This window comes from Cavia porcellus, unplaced genomic scaffold (assembly GCF_034190915.1).
Source record: "Cavia porcellus strain 051 isolate PalLab524CR breed Dunkin Hartley unplaced genomic scaffold, mCavPor4.1 scaffold_8, whole genome shotgun sequence".
NCBI lineage: Eukaryota > Metazoa > Chordata > Mammalia > Rodentia > Caviidae > Cavia > Cavia porcellus.
Genome location: NW_026947491.1, coordinates 19,957,344 through 19,971,778, shown reverse-complemented (window position 1 = coordinate 19,971,778; position 14,435 = coordinate 19,957,344). Strand labels below are relative to the sequence as shown.

At 42.3% G+C, this 14,435-nt stretch overlaps 1 gene segment (V, D, J or C); it reads right to left on the bottom strand.

Annotated features, from left to right (window-relative positions):
- Positions 1 to 10,918: 10,918 nt before the first annotated feature.
- LOC101787740 (immunoglobulin heavy variable 4-59-like) lies at positions 10,919 to 11,429 on the bottom strand. The segment is given in 2 exon segments: positions 10,919 to 11,257; positions 11,340 to 11,429. Coding segments are annotated over 2 exon segments (366 nt in total).
- Positions 11,430 to 14,435: the final 3,006 nt, after the last annotated feature.

The following is a 14,435-nucleotide window of genomic DNA, read 5'->3' as shown; positions in this document are numbered from 1 at the left end:
GCAAGATTACATTTTGGGGGAGAGCAAGGTCATGTAAAGGTTGTGCTAACAAGCAAATCTCCCTGGTAACAAGCAAGTTGCTTCAAACAAGTTTAAATCAGGGAAACATCCTGATTTTCCTCAACAGAGAATAGAGAAGTCTAACAGTGATTAATAACCCCTGTTAGCTTGTTTTATCACCACATCTGTTGTTTGTAGAGGGGAACACTGATAAACATATCAATTAGGTGAGATTTTGCAGCTTTACAGAGGACAGCATTGCTTAATATATCAATTAGGTCGCCCAGAGGGAAAAGGTAAACACATACAGTAAGGCTGCATTACAGGTATTTTGCTATGATAGAAATATAACAAAGCTATTTTTCTTAGAGTAAAACACTTTCCTACAGATTAATTTGTTTTTCCAGTTGAAGAATACACTAAAGGCAGTGCTCCTTAAGGGAAGGTGCCAGATCCTATTGCCGAGAACAGCTTAGAGTTGGGTCCATCTCAGTCAAACATGGTGGTGGAGTCAGTCTCACTGACTGTTCCAGTGTAAGGGGAGGATGGAGCCTCACAGAGACTCCTGTAGGGAGAAGCCAGCACTGAGGCCTCTTGCCTGCCCTCTTCTTCAGAGTGCTGGCCTCTGCTGTGATCCTTGTTGAAGTCAGGGTTTTCAAAGAACAAGACCAGCACTGTTATTCCATTGACAGCTGCAGCTGTGGGCCCCATGCTGCCTTCTTCCCTCAGTCCTTCCATGAGTTCTGCAGCGTTTCCTTCACTCAGTGCCTGCTGTGACAAATCCACATTTGTTCAGCGGAGTCTTGAGTGTTTCTAAGACATATGGGAAGCACGGGTTGTGGATCCATGCTGAGCTGATTCCATATCTCTGTGCTGCTCTCTGATCCCCACTGTAGCACTGAGGCTGGGGAGATGCAGGATGCAGAGAGGGGGGCCCTAGGGGTAGAACCAGTAATAGCCTGGGCTGAGGTTCAGCCAGGCTGTGCCCAGCCTAATGTGGCAGATCACAGATGACAGCATGCACAGAGAGTGCAGGGGTCTCCCTAGGGTTGTAGTGAGTTAAAGTAAAAACCTAGGCAAAGACAACATGAGAGGATTATTTGGAGAAAAACATTTAAAACTCAATGAGCAAAAATACACTATTGATTCAGTAACAGAGTTAGATTGCTACTTTGAAAATATGTATTATATTCACCTATGTTTACATAATATTTACAAAACTTTAGTACATGTGTAATAAAGACACTTAATATTTACATTCATCAATAATTGTTTTAATGGTTAGAGTAGTCTGTTTAACTCACTGCATCCAAACTGCTGAAGCTATGATTGGCTACTACCAAAATAATACGTTAGAATTAATGACTTCAAAAGAAGATAATAGTCAACCAGATGCCCATTCTGGTTTGACAATTATCTTCTTTTGAAGTCCTGTAATGTCTCCAATGTTTCGGTTTTATTAGGTTTTTTTTTTCCTGTACTGTTTTGTTCAATTTTATTATAACTGATGATATAGGCAATTCTTTTTAAGATAGCAAGAGGCATTAGGGTAACCATTATTGATCACCTTATATTCGGGTTTTATATCATGTACTGTATCCATCCTTTTTAGTTGACTGACTCTGTTTTGTTATGTCACATTTAGTTTTATTCTCTTCAAAAAAAAAACTAAGAACTGTGTGAGTAATAAAACCCAAAATGTGTAATTGTTATTGTAAAAAAGAGAGGAAAAGGAAGTTTTCTAAAGGACATAACTGCATGTATATTTAAGTGTATAAGATAGATAAACATATTACTGAGTTTCTGTTGGATCATTGAACAGAACTGTTTGCAGTCTCACTATTTGAATGTCCAATTTGTATGCTTTAATTTTGCAACTTGAACAACTATTTCTAAGATGACAATATGTAATCTATTAACTAGTGAATTCTTACTGTTCATTTTTTTAAAATTCTGAATTACTTGTACCCTTTTTCTGTTTTTTGTTTTTCTCTAAATAAAATTTAAAAAATAAAAAGAATTAATGACTCCAACTCACACTGATAAAAAATTTATACAAAGTCTCACTACCCTTGTGGCCGCTATCCTTTTGCTCGGGAAACACAGAATCCTATGGGTACACAGTCAGTCTAACGATGATACTGGGCTTTGCATAATGTGCATTATTCCTGTCTCTCTTAGTCATTCTGAATATTGGGAGGAGTTTCAATGTCTTCTCCAGAGTACCTTTCACAAAAATCTGGATGGAAATATTGCTAATCTCCAGGATAAGCTTCAGACCCAACCTCAGGATCCTCAAATGGAGGCTCACATCTTTACATTCCATCATCTTGATGAGACTGCCTTCTGCCTAATCCTGGTCTCAGCATTTATATTTGCATTTTTACACATATGAGAATAACCTTTGCAGTCCTTGTGTGCAGATTAAAAGGCTCCTCTCTGCGGAACCTGTGATGCCTTTCCAGCATAAACCCAACACCTTCTCCCCTGTACTTTCCCCATATCTGCCAATTATAAACTATAAAAAGAAACAGGGGATGCTAAAGGAAAATCCTGGACAAAAGCGTGATTACAGTGAGTGCACAAAGAGGAAGGGACTCAACTCCCTCCACAAAAGCTCGGGGCTCCTGGAATGAATGGGCTTAAGTTAGAGCAGATCTTTCAGACAACAGTCAGCAGATGTGAGCTAGTTATGTTCAAAAAATATTTTCTTGGTGCAGGAAAGGATGTAGAAGTTTTAATTTCCTAATCTGGAACATTTAATTATGCACAAGGGAATGCTTTATCATTAAGATTAAATTAGTAGGTTCATTTTTAAATGATGATAGTGAATATATGTTCCAAAAACCTAACTCACAGCCAGGCGTGGTGGCTCACTCCTGTAATCTCAGCACTCGGGAGGCTGAGATGAGAAGATCGTTGCTAGTTCGAGACCTGCCTGGGCTACAAAGTGAGCTCAAGGACAGCCTGAACTGCATAGCGAAATCCTGGCTCAAAAAACACACACACAAAAAAAACCCAACTCACAAAGTTTCCAAGTTCTTTTGACAATGGCACAAGTCATGATAACCCATTAAACGAAATTCCTATGCAACTGCAAGGAACAGGTGATGTTTACATGGACTTGGACACTTCATTGCCGTTCATGCACTGCAGGGTAGTCTCAAGTGTTATGATTTAATGCAGGCAGGAAACCTCAGAAGCCCCCAAAAGCCCTCACCCCCTGCATCCTTCTCTGCACCTGTTTCTGGGGCCCACCCAGGTTCTCCCTGGACCACAGCGACCCCTGCTGGCGAGACCATCCCTAGAGTGAGGTTTTATTCTGGGCTTTCATTAATGTCCCCTCACAGTGTTCGTTGCACAGTAATACACGGCTGTCTCCTCGGGTCTCAGGCTCCTCATCTGCAGGCACACCATGTTCTTGCCATTGGAGATTGTGAATCAGGCCTTCACGGAGTCTGCATAGTACGTTTTACTACCGCCGTACCAGATCACTGAGATCCACTACAGCCTTTTACCCCGAGCCTGGTGGATCCGCTGCATGCCACAGCTAGTGAAGGTGAATCCTAAGGCCAATCAGTAGAGTCTCAGAGACCCCTCCCAGGTGGCACCAAGCCTAGCCCGGACTCTACCAGCTGATCCTCACCCAGTACACCTGCAGACACTGAGACATCTTACTTCGAAAAATGTCACGTGTCCACTGTTTATCACACTCATGTCCACTCACACACGCAGTATCTTTTATTCTGAATAATTTATCTCTCAAAATCACAAACAGGGAAACCCAGGACAGCCCAAGCTCCACCCGGTGAGCTGCCTATTTTCAGCATGATCACTAATGGGCAACAGCTGGGCATCTAAGACTGCACTCTAATCGGGAGACTCAGGGTGGAGGTGAGCTGGTTCTCATCAGGATATGGAGGCCCTATTTGCATGGAATCCTGGTCTAAAGCCAATTGTGCAAATGGATAGTGCACAGAGGATGGTGTCCACATCTGATGTGAGTTTATTGGGGAAGTCTGGTACTAATGATCTGTTTCAAGAAAATAAGAAATCTGATTACGAGACAATGTAATAGTATTTACCTATCTAGTTGCCTACTTTTATTTTTCATGTACATATGACATACAGTTTTCTAATAGGCTGGTCTGCTTTTCAAGCAAAGATTTATATAGTTGTGACAAATTATTTCTTTTTCTCTAAGGGACCTGATGTGCTATCAATGTTCCCCCCAGGTTTGGAGCATATACATCCCTAAGTTTTCAAAAAAATATCTTCCCATTCCAGCTCCTGGAGAGAGCACAAACACACTTGATGACGATTCTCTTCCCCTCTTCCTGTGCTGAGACTATGGGTGGTTTTGCTGCGTTCTGCTGTTTGCTGAGAGAAATCAGAACCTCACATTTTCACCTGTCATTAACTCAATCTGTTTCCAAATTGTGTTTTTTTTTCTGATCCTGAAAGTGAAATTCAGGGAATTGTGCTTGCCAGGCAGAGGCTCTGTGACTGAGCTCTGGTCCAGGCCTTTTATACTAAGGTAGCGCTTATCTGAGACTGATGTAACACAAACTACCCATATATAAAGTGTGCAGCAGCAGCTGAGAAGTGTGAACACATCTGGCCACTTGCACCAATCAAGCAGGGGACACAAGTGTCATGCTCAGTGTGTCCTGTGGATTCTCTGAAATCCCAGTTCCACTATTCCTTCCTGCTTTGGTCACCTGTAGGTTGCTTTACATTAACTTCCTTATTTCAACATGTATTAAAAAGCGCACATCGTATCACTGCAATAATACTTGATACATTTGCATGTGATTATTTGAGTCAGAATTTTTAGATATTTGTGCTGTGATTTCCCAAAACACGAAAAGAGAGCTGGGGATACAGCTCAGGAATGGGCTATTTGCCTATGATTGTGAGCCCTTTTCATCCCCAGTAAGGCCAAAACAAACAGAAACTGAACCATCCAACAGGAATAAGGCACAGAACACTTCAATTTAATTCTTCAAATGGTTTGTTAATGGTTACTGAAACATTACAAGCTCTGCCTAGGAAAAGGAAAGCTGCAGATTATCTTGCAAATTTTTTTCACAAGAATAAAATACAACCAAAACAATGGGTTAAGTGTTTAAAACAAATGAATTTTATATCACATATAATGAATGAACTCACAAGGTAAGTACTAATAAGGAATCTGAAGACACCAGGCTGACACAAAGAAGGCCAAGATATATCTACCTGAGACCAATGTGAACCAATGAAATGGGACTTTGTGGACAAGTCAAACCCTTGCAGAATAAAATGTGGAGACAGGAGGTGAATCCAGGCCCTCTGGGCAGAGCTACATCCTCTGAGTGTTATATACTGGATACACTGGTCTGCATCTGAGAGACCTGTGAACCACATCAAGTTATTCCAATTTCCTGTTCCCCAGAATTTAAAGGTTTTAAGTCATAGAAACCATGGAACTAACACCCAGAAGATAACATGCTCTCTGAAGTAAAAGTTGCACAACGATTCTCAGGGAAAGTAGAAAAGATGGGAAGGATTTGAACCTCCACGCCCTCATCAGGCCCTGACCCCTACAGTTCTCCAAGACATGCTCACTTTTGGACAACAACACCATAAAACACACAAAGCCTAATCTGCCTTTCTAAAATTGTACTGACAAGATGCTGCTGCTGCTGCTGCTGCCGCCACTGCTATTTGTCAAACTGCACTGAGGACTTGGTCCCAAGTACAAGTGTAGCCATTGCCAACTAGTATGGGCTTGTTTCAGTGTCATGATGTGCACCCTCAACCGTTATCAGGAGAAGACTTACCCCACTGGCCCCCTCTAACCCACAGCCCTGGCCTCCCAAACTCTACCAGGAGATCAATCTATGGCCCACTGGAAGCTGCATCTGGAGCTACTTGTTGCTTCTGAGGCCGAGAATTCAACAGATCCACTTCATAAGCATCATGGTTCTGGAAAGGCTTTGCCTGATTATTTTGGCTTCATTATACAAATGCACTTGGACATACATGATTGATTTAAATCTCCTCATATTGTGAGCAAGCTGAAAATGACAGTGGTCCTCCCCAATGCGAGTGCTGTTGGAGACAGTGTCTGCATGATGTTTAGCCCATGTTGATCAAATTCACCCAGCAACATGGCCAGGAGAATATGGGCCAGGGTGCACAGTATCCCTGGGGAAGAGCAGGCTCAGAAAGAGCAGGATTCATGGAGGAAGGAGGAAGCCAGGAAGAAGAATGAACTAGACGAGGGCAGGGAGGGTGTTCCTGAGTCACACACAGGTAAGCATCTTCATTCAGTGTGCTCTGTGACATGATCAAGTCCTCAAAGGAAGATAAACTTCCTCCAGCAGTGTGTGCAGTGTGTAGACAAGCACATCAACATAGAGATTGTTCCCCAAACATTCTGAGTAAAAGGGCTTTTAATGCACCAGGAATGGATGAAATGGAGATGTGCTGATGGTGGATGGCAGATGTGCACCTAACAGAGGCATGGCTAATCATCAAGTATTTTTAGACCAAACAGTGAACTACACTGTGTAGTTACCTGCATTGTACAAAACGATTTGGTTAAAAAAAAACTACTAAGTGCATCTTGTCATGAGCTAGATGTTTACAAAAGAACAATAAATCTAGTTTCATGAACACACAACATTTTAGGATTAGAATCAAAAACTTTCCTAGAAATTCCATGCACGAGTGTTTTGGGAAAGAGGACAATCAAGTGGAGAGACAACCCTTCAATTTTTCTCAAGTGCTGTACAGTGATTTGTGTGCTCCATGTGTCCTGCTAGTCTCAAGCATCTCTTCAGTGTATTTGGTGTATGGGTTCACATGGATGAGTGCTTTGTGTGTCTCACAGAGTAATGTATGGCACCTTCCCAGGGTCATTTGAAAGAAAAGCACTTCTAGGCTCAGTTTCTATACGTGAAGATGCAACCAGTGAGAGAATGATTGCACTTTCTGACACCATCATATCCTGTTTCTCCAATCCACTCACATCTCTTTCCTAAAGTATGGCTGACAAAGGGCCACTAATAAGCACTGGTTGTGATGCAGAATTCAGAGACTGAGCAGGTGAGAGACAGAGCTGTGAGGTCTTCACCAGCACAAGTCTACACTCCTGTAACTACAACTGGGACATTACACATAAAGACAAGTGTCATTCATATGTGTAGGTCGCCTGTGTTCACTACAAACACCTGGGTCTATTGGACCTCACTGGCATTCACCATAGGAAGCTATTACCAGGCACATGGAAAGCCCTGCCAGCCTCCTTTTCTACACCAGAGCTCTACCTTTTCCAGCCAGTCTTGGCAGAGTTCTATGAGCTCCCACTGCCCTGAGGGGCTATTTGAACCTAGAGCTTGAATGATAATTTGCATATCAAGATAAGTCACTATGAGGGGACAGCTTTGAATTTCTTTTATACTTTCTCTGTCTCATGAGATCAATGCTCTTAAAAGGAAGTTGTGTTTAATTCTGATAAGAGATAAGAGAGCACACATTTTAAATCTATTGTTGGAAGTTTGTTCAAGTGAGATCCATGTTGCTCTCTGATCCCCACCATGACACTGGGCTGGGGAGAGGCAGGATGCAGAGCAGGCGTCCTTGGGGGCAGAACCAGCATTAGGCTGGGCCAAGGCTCAGCCAGGCTGTGCCCAGTCCAAAGTGGCAGAGCCTGATAAAAGTGTGCAGAGAGGGGACAGTTGGGTGTGTCGGGGTGGCTGGAGGGCTCCCTAGTTATGTGTGAATTAAAGTAAACACTTAGGGAAAAATAACATTAAAGCGTTATTGGGAGACATATGTAAAGTTCCCTCAGCAATATAAAATACACCATTAATTCTTAGATAGAGTTAGATCGTTACTTTTTAAAATTGTATTATATTAGTATGTTTAAAATACTTAACAAATATTTTCATCATTAATTGCTATTATGGCTACTGAGGTCACTTCAACTCCTTCTCTCCAAACTGCCCAAACTATAATTGGCTATTTCCAAAATGTTGCCTTAGGATTAATGCCTGCAACTCATATGGATAACAAAATTTTACAAACTCTTCTCGCCTTTGAGGCACCTGTCTCCTGTCTTGATGAACACCACTATATACAGTGGACACATGGTCAACCTAAAAGTGATGCTGCATTGTGTTTACTGTACATTTATCGATATTCTTTTAATCTTTCTGAGACCTGGGAAGAGTTGCAAAGTCCTCTTCAGGGTGCCTTTCATAAAAATCTGGATGAAGACATTGCTAAGCTCCATGGTTGGCTTCTGGAAAAACATCAAGGTCTTCAAATAGAGGCTCATACTGCATCCTCTCACTGATACAGCCTACTGGCCACATATTAGTTCCCGGATTCAACACTGACATTTGGATTCTTATAGCAGTCAACATAATCTTTGTTTGGCTCTTCTTTGCAGTCCCAATTGTCATTTGTGTCTCTTCCAAAAGAATTTCCATATGTAAGCCATCAAACCCTTCCTGCATCTAATCTACACTTCCACTTTCCCAATCTGAATGATTAATCAAAAGAAAGGGGAAATTGTTGTGAGAAAAAAAACAAAAAGGGAGTGTGAGAACTGGAAAAGATTCTGTCCACAAAAGCTCATACTCCTTGAATGAAAAGGTTGACTTTATCGGAGTTCTACAAGATGGCATTCAGCGATTAAAGCAAGTCTTTATCTTCAGAAACAGTTTGCTTCAGCCAGTGTGTCCTCACAGCCTCCAATAACCGAGTATAAATTAGAGGGGCACATGGCATGGAACAGATTATCCTGTTCCCTCCCTATCCCATGTCCAAAACTCCTGAGTAAATGTTTTCTTCTCATTATTACTTTTCACACCCTTGAGTTCAAAATCAACAACCACAAATGGCCCTGATCACATCTCCTTCCCTAAGGTTGCACTGAATATAAGCAGGTGCTGTGGGGATTTTGGAAAGAAGAGAGTCATGTCAAAAAGTAACCTTTCTTATCCTCTCAGCAGCCAGGGCTGAACATTGTGACAGTGCAGCTAGAGATTGCGGGCTGTGCTTCTTCTTCTACACATCTATCCACACAAACCTTCTCTAAGGGTGCATTCTGCAAAACAGAGAGACAAGGCTATTTCTGGAGTTCCTTATGGTTTGAAATCATCTTATGTGTGCTGCTGGGGCTGAGCCCACCTCACTGATCTTTTGTGCTGCTCTTCGGTAAGAGGGAGCTGCAGGCTCTCAAAACGGAGAGGGATATGAAAGATTTAATTTCCAATCTGAAGCATTTATTGATGCACGAGACAATTCCTTATCACTGGGATGCAACACACATGTATATTTTTAAATGGTGCTGATGATTAGATATTCAAAAGAAATCTAACCACAAAATTTGCAAGTTAACTTCAGGTTGGTACAAGTCATATCTACACACTAAGTGAAATTCCTATGCAATTAAATGGAACACATGATGCTGACTTGGACTTGGATACTTTACAGCAGCTCGTGCATCGCTGGGTCGGATCAAGTGCTGATTTAATGCAGAAGGGAAACTGCACAGCCCCCAAGGAAGCACTAAACTACCCCCTGCTTCCTGTTCTGCACCTGCCCCTTGGCCTTGCCTAGTTCTCCATAGATCAACGCGCCCACTGCTGGAAGAGGGCGCCCGTGCACGGAGGTTTTTTCTGAGCTCACACTGAGGTCTCCTCACTGTATATGCTGTGCAGTGGTACAGGGCTGTGTCCTCCATTCTGAGCCTGCTCATCTGCAGATACAGCGTGTTCCAGCCGTATTGCCTAGTTTTGTCAGATGAGTTGAGCAAATAAATCATTGGGGAGTGGCCGTGAATCTGATCCTCAAAGGGAATGTCCCTAACAGCAGCTTCCCATGTCCACAATCCCTGTGACTCAAATGATATCAGTCAGTTCACAACGAGTGGCAGTCCAGGTCCAATCTGATCCAGTCTTGTATTCAGGGACTCAGAAAGTACAAAGAGACCTGACATCCTAGTTCCCAAGGGATTTTGGCCTTCCCTCTGGCATGTGTGTGCTATGTACATCTTCTTCCTTCATGGATCATGCTCATTCCTTTGAATCTTTCCATATCCACTATCCAATGGGCAAGAATTGGTCAATAGTGCCCCCAATCATGCTGAAAGAAGGATTTGTAGATGTCCAAAGAATGTTGAAGGAAATGTAAGTAAAGCAAAGACACTTTGAAATATGAACACACACAATATTTCAGACATTACATCAGAGTTAGTGAGACTCTGCACTATTAACACTGAGGGGCACAGAAACCCTTGCTCAGGCAGGGCCATATGACTGCAAGATGTGTGACAGCATGATAATCTCTATCAATGGTAGGCCTACAGAGGATTCTGCACATGGGAATCCACCCACACTATCTAAGGAATTGGCCTGTAATGGCAAGGGTGAGGAAATGAACAGCTCTAATAAGTGAACACTCAGATCAACACAGAGAATCATGTCCAGCCATTCAAAAAAAAGGGCTCTGTATGAACAAGAACTGTGAAGTGACCTTCAGAAGAAGGTGACCTACAAATGCATCTGAGGTTGGAGGTAAGTCTTGCAAAGAACACAGAAATAATTTTCACGCTTGTATGTTTCTACGTCTAAAAACTAAGGAGGCTGTGCAATCATCTGAGTGATGATTTCATTGAAAATTTATTGTGCAATCCATAAGGAAATATTTGGGACACAAACCCCTAATTCTTGAAAACATAACACTTGAGGAAAAGAGATATAAAAGATCCTGGGATCCCTGTGGCTGGGCTTGGGATGGAGGTTCTAATTACTTGGAGAGAAAACCCTCCAGGCTGTCACCCTTTGGTGAGAAGCAGGTTACTTACAGCAATGTGTGTCGAGCGCCACCTGCTGGTCCTAAATTCCCCTGCAAGGCGGTTTATGTCTGGGCTCACAGTTGCATCAGAGCACTGTGGCTCTTGCACAGTAATAGATGGCTGTGTCCTCCGCGGTGACAGAGTTCAGTTGCAGGGAGAACTGGTTCTTGCCTGTGTCTATGGAGATGGAGATGCGGCTCTGGAGGGACGGGCTGTAGCTAGTGCTACGACTAGGATATATGTACCCCATCCACTCCAGGCTCTTTCCAGGGATCTGATGGATCCAGCTCCAATAGTAACCACTAGTGATGGAAGAGCCAGAGACCGTACAAGTGAGAGACAGAGTCTGCGAGGGCATCACCAGTCCAAGCCCGGACTCCTGCAGCTGCACCTGGGAAAGGACACCTAAAGAAAAGAAAACATTCCGGTCATTCACTTGCTTTCCAAACCTTCCCATGGACCCAGTTCCCACACTGAGGACACTCACCATGAGGACATGTCACCAGGCACAGGAGAAGACCCAGCAGTCTCATCTTATATACCACAACCCTGACTTTCTGAAAGACTTCAGCCCTGTTTGGGGATGGAGCTGTGAGCTCCCACAACCCATGAGTGAATTTTAAGCTAGAGCTGGAGTATGAATTTGCATGTGGGGTGCCCAGTTCTTATGTGAAGGGGAAAATGAGGTCAGGACATTTCTAGTCTTTTGTGGTGCTGAGAGCAACCTCTCATCCTGAGTTCTAGTTGGGTTAGATTCTGTGATAAGTGGTTTCACAGGAATAGTGGAAGCAGGGCAATGAACACCCCAACTTCCTGTCCCTGATCAGCATCCCACAGTCTCTACCCTCTACTTTACCCCTAGGCTGAGTCTCTTCCCATCAAGGTTGCATCGTTGCTGCTGCAGGAAGAACATGAGCATGGGCCCCCTTTGTCTCCCTGATCTCTTTTTGGTGTCATCCATGCCCTTGCTTCACCATCATTGTTGTTGTCAGCAGAGGTTCATTTGCTACCTGCTCTATGAAACCCTGTGATCCAAGTCCCGCCTGACCAGATCCAGCAGGAACTGGAAATAAGGATGTGGGTCCTGTGCATATTCTTTAGAATGTTTTGGATCATTGGGGAAAGAAGATGTCTGGGTGAAATGGTTATCCTCCCATAACCTTGTGCAATTACTGAGTGAGAACTGCCCTTCTATGTTCAGCAACTCCTCTTGTTCTCTGGAGATGATTCTTAAATACAAAGTGCCTATCTCTACCTCACTATCCACTGAGAAACAATTATGTATTATGGACATCTTGCAGACAATAACAATATCCCCAGAAGTTCACCTGAAACCTGTGCTTGATAATCATACTGTATCTGTCATTCTTAATGTTGGTTTGTTTGTTTTCTCCAAGAACACCACATTGTAGTCCAGGTACTGAGGCTGAGGCTGACCTTGAATTCTCTAGGCAGCCAAGGCTATGCTTAAATGTATGGCATTCTCTCCCCTCATCTTCCTGAGGCCACCATTAGAGACTTGTGACATGATGGCTGGCTCAAAACATATATTGGCATTCCTGTTTTGTGAAAATGGCTCTCATATTGAAGTTCACCTTAGTTAGTCTTGGTATTGTGATTCGATCTTTTCAGAATCCCATTTGCCAGCAATACACATGTGTACCAGCACTCCTGTTTGGTGGCCCACATTTCTCTTCTTCTTCTAGACATCCTATGAAAATTAGCACCACCTGCAGTGACTCCCCCTTGTTTTCATCTTTTATGCACCATGTTTCTATTTCACATTTAACATCTTCAGGGTTCAGTCAAACCTGACAATGATATTCATCAGGAAAGGAGAGGTGAGGTCCACTTAATGAATTCCTCATCAGCAAGACTAGTAGACCTCTCCACATCCAAGAGCTTTGAGGACAGGAAACTCAGTATTAAGATGCACATACTTTCTGGACCAAAGCCAAGAGTACACATCTGACCTTCATTTAGAAAACTTTCAGATTTTGAGAAGTCTTTGGTATTTCCTTACATAAGAGCAAGAATAATAGTTACAAAGTCACTGTCATATCCAGTTCAGAGCACAATGATCAGGACTAGCAAAGGATTTGAAGGCTTGGCCCTTTTGTGTAGGAACCAGCTCGCATATGCGCTGTGACATGATGGAAAATACCTAGTGAGTTTCTTTTGGGAATCATCCAAGAGCTGAGGGAGTCTCCTTATGTGTCTTGTGGAGCAACCCACACCTCTGCTCATGACCCACTCTGACAGACATTTTTCTGTGGTATCAATATTCGGTGGTGGGAGAAGAAGTGAGAGTCCAGGTCTTTGTCAGAAGCCTAAAGCTCTGCAGCCTGCTCACCTGCAGGTCCTCTGTGTTCAGGTGTGAAATCCCTGTGAATAGTCTGTAAGTGACACACACATGTCTGCTCCTTTCCTGTGCTTGACCTGCTGCCCTCGCCCTCCACTGCTTCCCAGGACACTATATGTGACTGCCTTTACTGCTCATCAGTCCATGGTTCAGTTTCAGTAACAGTCCCGAGGTGGGAAGCCATTCACAGGATTGAGGAGGATGTGTGGTCACAGGGGATGACTCTTTAGATAAAACTTGTTCTGTTGATTGCAACAGACAAAATCACCAGTTACATCTCACTCTACTACCTTATAGATGAACTTGTTTTGATTTTTGACAAATCTCTGCAACACAGCAATTATTTTAATGTTTGCTTTATTCATCAGCAGGCAATTACAAAATGCTGGTTTGGGGACAACCCAAGAGTGCTGCAGAACAAAATGTGTAGACAGGAGGTGAATCCGGACCTTCTGGGCAGAGGTGTGTCCTCACAGATACTTACACTGGGTTCCTCAGACAGTACCTGAGAAACTTGTGCACTGCATGAAATTAGACTTTATGAACTTCTAGACTTATAAGCAGTTTCTAAATGTTGGTTAACATGGAGAATTTGAATCCACAATCAACTTGCATAATTTTGTGCAAATGAGAAATTTTGATCATGTTAATTAATTATTGAATGATAAAATGAAATGGACACTTCATTGTATTAATTTCAAAAGATTCTAAATTATTTATAAAATACTTCTCTAATGTCACACTTGTTAGTTTGAAAATATTTTCCCTTTAAACATCATGATTTAGAACTTTGATTTGTTACAAACATTAGTGTTAGTCTAAAGGATTTGAGATATAAATTCTGTAAGATCTGAATATCATAACAAATATCACAGATATAATAGGAGCTTTATTCTATTTGGAGAAAGGTGATGAAGTGTATGTTTTCTTAGTTGGAGATAATAGTGTACCTATTAAAAGTTTTCACAAACTAAATCTCTTTACTTTACTTCTCTATGGAAATTACTGCTTTCAATAACCCAAATTTAATAAAACTCCTTCATTTCATACCAGATAACTGTGCAGTGCATATGGTGACTTTAGTAACTGCCCCTTCTTCCACACACATTTTTGTTGCCTATTTTAAATTAATTTGAAGAGTAACATCAATGTGTGTGTAAACATTCAACTGCATTTGAATTGGAGCTTCCAATGAATCAGTGAAACACATTGTTTGCTAAG